The following is a 9,824-nucleotide window of genomic DNA, read 5'->3' on the forward strand; positions in this document are numbered from 1 at the left end:
ACAACAATAGGAGAACCGCGGGGCTCCGGGGGACTTTCTTTTCATGACTTGAAGCTCTTTCAGGTTCTCCACACTTTTCTTCGCGGTTTAAGTTGTCTTTCAGTGCCCCCCAAATCCCTTTCTTCACGCTTGAAATTCTTTCGGTCGGCTCGAGAAGGGCAACGAGTCAGCACCAGGAGCATAGAGGTGGATGCGTTTTTTCGACGCCCGTTGCGGCGCGGCGCCCAGCGCGCAGGCGCTCCGCACATACGCGAGCATGTGTCCATGGAGTTGCCGCTTTAGGGCCTGCCGTGATAAGAGTCACCTCACGTGGCTGGTGGTGTCAGTTATCAGTCGAGCGAGGAAGCATGCTTTTGCAGCCAACCAGCCCCAACCATAAGAGTGCCAGCTCCTCAGTTTCATTGAACGCATGCGGCAGGAGTGTCCCAAAAAAAAGGCAGGTTAATGCTTTTCTAGGTATTTGTTTTGAAGCGCCAGAAACTTCTTTTTTTTTTAACGTTCTCTTAGGAGCAATCCAGTTTGGAGGTACTCATTTCTCTTGAAGACTGTGAATTCATCGCGTACTTATCTTTCCTCGAGATTAAACATTTATATGTTCTGGGCGGTCTGTACTTGGAGCTCATCCGCGACATTAATCCGAAAGCTTTGAGATGAGTGAAAACTTCAGATTAGAAAAGAAATGGACTACTTTTATCTTTAAAGATATAATAGATACTACTATGAGACACTTTCGGAATTATGTGTTCCTAATATTGGCATTATGTAGGCAGGAAAGACGAGTCTCGTTGCTGTCGCCCATTAAAAATACCAATCTAAACTATTCCCATGCATAGTACCTGCCGTTTGAATTTTCTGTCAATGTTTCATATTAAATGTAGGAAACGACGTCACCTAAAATGAATTTCTACGGGCGTTCGATGCATTGTCACCTGCACTAATTCCTTGCTGTTTAACCTATCAAGTATTAATTACACAAATGTTGTCACTGGGAACCTTTCGGAGATTGTGCTAGAAGTTATTTCTTTGCTTTAGACGAACTTAGAGCTCTTCATATAACATGTGGGGTGTCTTTTTACTTTTGATAGCACACTCACAAAGAACACCTCTCATACCGGCGGCCATGTTGGCATGTTCAGCGACATTCCAGTGCAGGCACGCTTTGTTAGTCATAACATCGTTTCTTTATCTGCGTTAATTGCGTCTTGAACATCTTGGACAAAAATATACATTGTTCCGCAATCTCTACAATATTCATCTGACAAACATGGTAAGATCACCAGATTACCTTCTTTTTTTTTCTATGGCAATCTCCAGTGGAGCCCTGGAAAGGGGGCCCATTCATCGAGGATATATATACAACCATAAGTTGCGTTAACACGTTTTGGCGGGCTAGTTGGTTAAGCATCTTGAACAAACAGCGCGAACAGCGCTGTGTCGTTCGCTTTCTAGTCTTTTGTGCTCGTCTTTGTTCGCGCTGTTTGTTCAAGATATACAACCAATAAACTTTTCTCTCTTTCTCTGCTCTTACGGCGTCACATCTGCCGATTATTGTAATCCTTGGCAAGAGTTTTCGGCCATATTCCTTTAAAACATAACCGCTAATGTTTTTCGTTGGAAATGTGAATAACTGACTGCCTGGAAAAATACGTATAGCTTTGACTGAAAAAAATTGAATGCAAAGGGTGAGTGGCGCCTTAATTTTGTTAATGCACTTGTTAGAAAACGGCAATATTTTCAAACAACAGCTGCTTTCTATCCTTGAAGTTTTTGTTGAACGAGAAGTCATACACTTGAATGCATTCGTTGCTCTTCTCCACATACCTATTTACCTGCTGCTGGCTCTTCCACATGCCCCTGCGGTAAATTTGATTTTAAATTTCTGCCTTGCATCTGCAAAGACACATGGAGGCTAACGAAAACTCTTGAACTTTTGAGGGCAGCACAGTGCGCTATGGATAGGAAAATCATAGTGGTATGGTCAAAAGACAGGGAGAGAGAGAGAGAGCAGGTTTGGTCAGGGAACAAACAGGACTTAATGATACCGTATTCGAAATCAAGAAGAAATGGGCATGTGTAGGGGATGTAATTCGAGGCGAAGACAACCGAGTTTTCCTTAAGGCAACGGAGTGTATTCCTAGAGAAGGCAAACGTAGTAGGTGGCTGTCAGAAAGTCTGGAGAGCCAATGAGATTATGAAGTTTGAGGTGATAAGGTGGTCGTAACTGACAGAGGGCCACTTTAATCAGAGACGTATGAGGGAGAGCTTACTCCTCGAGTGGTACTTGTCGGTATGGTATGCATAGAGCACAATCAAAATTTCATTTTATTGACCTCCTGCAGCAGCTTAAATACTTCCGCTGACTGTCAAAGTCATACATTTTCAAGGGAAAGACGTATCTTCTGATAATCAAGGATTCACACTCTGTGGGGCAAAAGCTTCATTATGGTTACCGTATGCTACAGCCCACTTGGGATCGATAACATAGAAAGGGACGTGTTTTATACTTTCTTTCCGACAATTGGTTTTCTTCTGTACAGTTGTCAGGAATTTGACACTGCTCCTAGTTGGCGCCGATATGCCTTGCGGTCTATGTCCCTTCTGTCTGAGAAGTCTCGTTTCATGGCATAACTGATTGCACAGATAACTTAGTATATTTTTCAGCAGGATATAAGATCTAGGCATGATATAAGATCCTACACAAATCAAAGAAATGGGCGTCTCTATGCTTCGGTTCATGTTTGTTCCAAAACTATTAAAAATTTAAGCTATGGGTGTATATGGATAGGTACATTTTGGAAACAGAAACACGTTTTGGAAGAATATTTACAACTCCGAGCAGTTTTGTTCTGCAGCTACAAATAGGATAGAGACTAGGGCGCTAAAGTACCTTACGTGTGGAGAATGCAATTGCATTAGATCAGCGAGTTTTATTACCGACCACAATACTTATTGAAGGCTGGGAGGGGGGTGGTGTCTGATAAATAGCACATCATGTGACCTGATCACGTCATAACAGTATAGACAAATCAGAGATTTTTAGAACAGACCCCAACTCCGCCTCCATCAATCCGGAAATCGTATCACTCTCCACAAGACCGCTTTTTACACGAGACTAGACTTTTGTTTTGGCCAATGTAGGTGGAGAGAGGAGATGGGGGAAAGAAGGGTGATGGGGGAGAGGTGGTGGCCGTAGCAGGTGGCACGTCACGCGACCTGATGATTCCACAACAGTTTCTACCAATCAGCGAATTTTATGAGAGACCACAACGCCAGGTTTTTTTTCTATAATGAGGCTGCTAATACTGTCTCGTTAAAGCAAGAAAGCTGCCCATCTATGCTTTGCGGCCGCATTTCTGGCGTTTGCGAGCGCGGCTGTAAAAAGAGACGTGACATCTGTTATGTCAGATGCGCTACAGTAGTTTTGTGCAGCTTACCTCTTCCTTGCGGGTCTTCTTATGTAAGCCAAACTAGCCGTTGCATTAATGACCGGCTACGGGAGCATGAGAACATTTTTGAAAGTAACGAAAGAACGTCAAATCTTGTTCAGCATGTTTCTACTTGTGTGAGCAAGTGCCGGGCTAGATTTGAGAACACTAAGATACTAGGCAGGAGCGCTAATGTAAAAGCTTGGCTTGTGCTGGAGGCCTTTCATTTTAAAAGGTTATCTGATCGCTGCGCGAGTGATGGTTCTCTGCAAATTTGTACCGCTGAATGTGCTAATCTTAATTTTTTGCCGTAATCGAAATGCGGTTGTATGAGGTTTGTGCCTCCACTGTCTTTGCGCATGCTCGTATTTTTTTTCTTTATATTCCGTGTGTCAGACCATATTGATCAGTTGGTAGTAGCGCTCGTGAGTCATCGTATGTGTTTCTTTTCGGTCCTTGTCAAAGTTCTGCGCCCACTTCACTTTTATCATGCAAAGCCAATTTGCCCAACAACATGCTCTTCTGTCCAATATTTACAGTTTCTCAAAACCATGACCCCATATCTGGTTGTATAATGCTATAAGCCAATGAGTCTACACGTGTGCATTTGTCCCGTTGTATAAGGCTATAAGTATAGTGGTATAACGCAGCGCAGCACAGTTAACGATGTCCTGAGATGAATCCTTCACGTTTTTCGTACATATTTTACTGAAAAAAAAGCAGTTTGTTGTCGTGCAGCACATGACCGCAAAATCAGTGATCTGTACCGCTGCCCCAAACTACTGATAACGAATAAGGCAGTGCCGAAGAAATAGCATTCATATCTAAAATTAAGAATACTCTAGCGGACATTCTCGTTCCTGCGTTTTCGCCGATAGGAATTTATTTATTATTTAGCGAATACTGCCGGCCTGGCAGTATTGGCAGAAAAAAATGTTTTGTAAGCTAAAAGCATTATTTCTTGCGTGAATTGCGCCAGCGTTCTCAAATACGGCTGTTGTCTTAGGGCCTCTATATTTCTGTATACGATATGTGCTCGTTCCATCAAAGATCGGTGGTTATGTGAACTCCTAAGTATTTAAAAGCGTTGAAAACTAAGAGAGGTCCATTGGCTATGCAGTTTACAAATATTGAAGGAATATTTTTACGTGTCACGGTCATTGCTGCGGTATTATTAGAATTCGCATTTATTTGCCACGTGGAGCATCATTTTTTATTGTAGACAAAGAATCGCTTAAAAGGAGATGAACTTCAGGGCTGGAATATTCTTGGTAAATTATACAGTCGTCTCCGTATGGTCATCAGAAAAGACGCCATCAGAAAGGACACAGTTAAGTTGCCGAGCTGTTGCTCAGGGACCGATCGTGCGCGCACCCCGAAGCCGGCAGCTTGGCCCCCCTGGTTTGTGTGTGTTAGCTGTTTGTCGCAGCTCCTCAAGGAGCCGCCATCCCGGCGCCTCCGAAATGGGCTTGTTTTCAGACAAACGCGGCAGATGGCAGCAACAGCGGTTATCCGGCAGTGAGGGGGCCCGTCCTTGAAAGGTCGCGCTCGGGCCGCAAGACGCTGCCGAAGCGCGGAAACCCTGGGGTTTCGCGAGGGGGTCGCATGTGAATTTATGGGCCGGACGCCTCGGAGCAGGCAGCAGAAGGGGGGAGCGCGACCAGGGCAGTGTGCGCGGTTCGAGCTAGGTGTTCGGTTTCCCTCAGTTCCACTGGCGTTATTAGCGATTTTGTGTCTGTGTGCTCTAACTAAAAGGAAATGCGCAACCTCTTCGTGGAATTCGCGCGGTGCCCGCGAGTCAACAACGTGAGCACCGGCGTGCTATTGGCTCCTTCAGTTTGAACGAAATTCTCCTGATTGGCTCTGAGAAGCGCATTTCCTATTGGTTACAAAAAGGGTCCCCAGAATGCTGGGCGAAGGATTTAAGGGCGAGTTTATGGCGTGAACGGAAAGATCGGAGGGCAGGTCGCTTGTGAGTGCCCGTGCAATAAAGAGATAGTGTCCCGCAGAAGTTGTCTAGTTTGTTCCGCAACGTGTCGCCAGACCACCGAACCATCAGAAGACTTCAAGGTCAACACCATCAATCTGTCGATCACCAACATCGCGATCGATCATACATCACCACGCTCATCTTTCGAAATTAACTGACACCCTCAACAACCCCAGTTTGACGTCTGTGCGAAAGATGTGCTTCGATCCATGACAGTAGGCCTTCTTGTTATAGTAGAGGTTTAACTTGTGCAATAATTTGTGATGAGACACAGTGCCGAACGCCGTCTCGAAATCAAGACAAACAATGTAAACTTGATTCTGCCTATCTAGTGATAGCGCTAAATTGTGAATAGTTGAATTGTGAATAGTGAATAGTTCATCGATCAAAAATGATAAAAAAAGAGCAGACAAAAAACTAACTTTAAGCTCTGCTGCAAGTTTTTCTTTATCGGCAATCAGGAAAGGCCATGACCCCCCCCCCTCCCCCGCACCTCTTTTAGCGATTTGTTGGCCTTTGCTAACTTTTATTTCCTTTTCTGATCATCTTTTTAAATAGCCATGCTATGGATTATTGCTTCAAATGCGTATTTTGTTACGTGTCTTTTTTATATCGGTATGCTTCTTTTTCTTTATTTTATTTTGCTTATTACAGCTGCATAGTGTATTTTATTTTATTTTGCACTGGACTGTTTCGCTAGCCCCACGGCTATTTTCTAAATATTTTTTCTTATGTACTGCCTCATACGTTCTCAAGTAAAGGGTGCTTTCTCTTGATTTAATGTGAGCTGGCGTAATAAAATCACCAGGATGCGCGCCACGTGAAAAAAAAAATACTTCGCTGGCTTTGGACACAAAGGGTACCATGTACATTTTACGCCCTTATGATTATCGCCATGCGCTTAAAACAGTGAGGGCAAGCACCGATGAACGTGAGGCAAGTGCAAGCAGTTCCGCTCGAAACGACTACCTTACTATGGCGTGACAGTATTCCTGCTACGCCATGTCAGGCTCACACAGCACACGCTTGATGGTTGCATTACAATCGCGTCAGGCTGTAGGAAAAAATATCTGTGCATTTACTAATCCACGTGGTGCTCCCGCTCGTTGAAGTTCACAGATGCTTTGTTGCTCTATTCTGGATTTATCATCCCATTGAAGTAGTTTCCTAGGCGTCCAGCTGGATGAATAAATGGCATAAATACTAGCTGAATTAGAATAAATACGGTGCTACCAACTGGCACTAATGTTTTTTATTGCGTGTCCTTTATTTGTCTCAAAGAAAGATAGCATCTGCGGCTGCTTAATTTATAGTTTATGCGGTACTTTTGGTAGGACCATCGCGAAACTGACGTTTTTAGTTATTACTTCATCCCAAGTTTTCAGCAGTGCTTTTTATAAAAGAACCGCTGGACTTATTTAATTTAACCCGATTTGCTTCTTCTCTTCTTCTCCTCACCTGCCACTTAGAAGAAACTGGCATGGACGCCAAGAAGCCCTACTTCAATGTGGTCGATGGCATCCAGAGATGTCCCAACCTCGTCGAACAAGTGTTCAGGAAGAACCTCCATTTCAAAGCCCAAGAAGGTGACGTGGTGCAGTGCACCTACGTCGGATGTGGCACGAAGTGGCTTCACTACATCATCACGCTGATCCTCAGGCGAGGCGAGCCCTTAGCCAATGTGCAGGAGTTTGGCCGCTGTATACGCTCGATCGACCACCACAGCGACCTCGACCAGTGGGTGCCACAGGTGCTGCCTATGCGCCTGTTCATTACGCGAATGCCCCTCAGCCGCGACATGATGAACGCTGATGCGAAATACGTATGCGTCGCCCGAAACCCCTGGGACGTGTGCGTCTCGTACTTCCACAGGGCCAGAGACTTGTGTGCCTACCGCTTTCAGGACGGCACCTTTCAAGAGTTCTTCGACGCTTTCCTCCAGGAGAGCTTCGGACTGACAGGGTACATAGAGGCCGTGAGCGCTGCATACGCCCTGAAAGACGAATCCAACGTGTTCTTTGTGACTTACGAGGATCTGATCAGGAACACTGGAGTCGTCGTCGTCAAGCTCGCGGCGTTCTTGGGGGAACATTACGGCCGACAGTTGCAACAAGATAAGTCACTTGTCAGCAAGATTGTAGAGCACTCTAGTGCTCAGAGCATGAGGGATATGCTGGCTGTGAAAGCGGTGCAGAAGCCAAGGACGGAGGCCGTCAACGTCAGATCAGGATACCAGGCCGTCAGAAGCGCCAAGGTAGGCGAGTGGAGCAATTTTTTCACGGCGGAGCAGCTTCGGTGCATGGAGGCGAAGATACAAGCAGCTTCGGATGCAGCATGCTTCATGCATCTCTGGGACGACATCAGGGCCGAGACGATCGCCGCCGCTCAGCAGTCGTGAAAGACAAGCAGCTCTCGTGTCCCGGGTTTTCGGTATGAGAATAAAAATTATCGAATAACAGAAAATAAAATAGCTTGTGCGTCATTACCTGTTTTTTCAGTGCTGTTCCTTCAGTAGTATATTGTTTATTTCATAGTTTTAGGTGCAAGAAAGACGGTTTGTAGAAAACGTCTTGATAACTCGCTCAAAGCTTGTGCGAAGCATATCTTCCTACTGTGTAAATATACAAGGCGGGTCTTATTGAGGCTACAGACGCACTATTTTTAACCAAGACCAAAAAGGTGATCGTGCTACAAGAGGTGCGAATTTGGACCCCTTTATACCTTTGGAGGGTGGAATCGTTTAGCTTCGGTTTTTGCAGCTGCAGCACATTCATTGTTAATTTTTTAAAGAGCTGCTGTAACACCACTTGTTGCATTCATGATTCTGTGATGCTAAGCCCACACTACTAGGGTATTTTTATTGCATACATAATGATGCTAGCTCCATTAGGAGACTATAGCAGCTGGGGAATCAGTGCGTTGGTTTGTTCAGGCCAAGCAACAATTTTCCGATCTACACGGTATTTTACTTTAACTGGCACCGCGTAGCATTTCTGCAGCAGGTAGGCCATGCTACAAGTTCCTTACTGGATTCCACAGCGTTACCTGTTTAGACGCGGAGGTGTCGAAGCTCTTTCACGATGCAGTTTGATGTTCATCTGCCGCTGGGCACCACAATAACGACGCCATTTTTAGGAATGCATAGGGCACTGCGTAGTGGCCCTGCAAGAAAAATCTTTCGCGCGACAAATCTAGGAAGGCATTCATCATCTTCGCAGTGGCTGCAGAGTTATCGCCGTTAATGGTGGTATAAAGACAGAGCCTGATAATGTTTGCAGTAATGACGCACACATATTTGAAGAGCGAGATTATGAGGTTGAGGTGTAGGCATTGCAGTACGAAATGACGCGTCTTGGTTATTTTTTCCCAAACTATAAGACGAAACACGGAGTTGGTCCAGAGAACCCACAGAGTCTTATCTTGGCGTCCGCAGGAAAGATAGACGCCAAGCATTCAAGTCTGCTTCAGACTTGAGCGAGCCCCTCCGCTGCTATAGCTCCGCCTGGACTACATGCTGAGAGCGATCCTTGTCCGCCCTAAGGAGAACGCGTGTGCTTAGACACGGCCGGACTGAATGCAGCGGCGCTCGCGTCGTTGCATTCACTCCGGCCGTGGCAGAGAACAAGGTGCCGATCCTTTTAAGGCGAAAGCCTTTAAACGCTCATACTCGCGGTGACGGTGTCCGTACGGCTCATCTTGGCGCAGTGCCAGCTTTTACCCTTTCCCTCACCGGCGCGCACCCTCCTCGCACTCCCAGCAGCAGGCGGCGCATGCGCATGTGCGCATAGCAACAGTGACGGCAGTAGCGCCGCTAGCCCCAGTGGCAGCTGTGGTGCGCGGCGCACGCACAGTTGTGTATAGTAGCAGCATAGCAACAGGCAGCCGAGGTGATGCCGTAATCAGGAAGGCTTTCGCCATGCACACTTTAGGCCCACAATGTGTGCCCGCCGTTTTTTCCTCTCCTGACCAGTCTTAGTTCCTCAAAACGTGATCGAAAACAGGGGTCAAAGCTCGTTCATAAGGCTAATGGTATTGCGAAGACGGACATAGCTCTTCGTTTTGTTGCTCTTATGCAACTTCTTCTGCCAAGCTTTATACCGCTGTGCTGTATTTCATCTTAGGAACGTTGTCGTGAGGCAGCAATCTTGGTTCTGTCAGAACGATGGCCACGTTAAAAAAGGTAAGCACCAACGTTTACCAGGCTTAAGGTGCGGTTGGCTGTTATAAACACAGGACACCGAGAGATCAGAAGCGAGGACAAATACAAGAGGCGAGTATACCAGAATCAAGTACCTCTTCTGTATGCGCGGCCAATGATAAATGAAGGCTTAGGAGAAGGTGAATGGAAAGCGTGGCGGTCAACAGGGAGAAGAAATCGATTTGCTACTGGGCACTGGCGAAGGCAAAAA

General features: G+C 45.9%; 1 protein-coding gene across 1 annotated transcript; it reads left to right on the top strand.

The window, feature by feature from the left end:
• Positions 1-6,895: 6,895 nt before the first annotated feature.
• LOC144129797 (sulfotransferase 1C2A-like) lies at positions 6,896-7,813 on the top strand. Its single transcript, XM_077663868.1, has one exon. The coding sequence runs from the start codon at positions 6,896-6,898 to the stop codon at positions 7,811-7,813; it is 918 nt and encodes a 305-aa protein (XP_077519994.1).
• The last annotated feature ends 2,011 nt before the right edge of the window (positions 7,814-9,824 follow it).

This window comes from Amblyomma americanum, chromosome 4 (genome assembly GCF_052857255.1).
Source record: "Amblyomma americanum isolate KBUSLIRL-KWMA chromosome 4, ASM5285725v1, whole genome shotgun sequence".
Classification (NCBI taxonomy): Eukaryota; Metazoa; Arthropoda; class Arachnida; order Ixodida; family Ixodidae; genus Amblyomma; species Amblyomma americanum.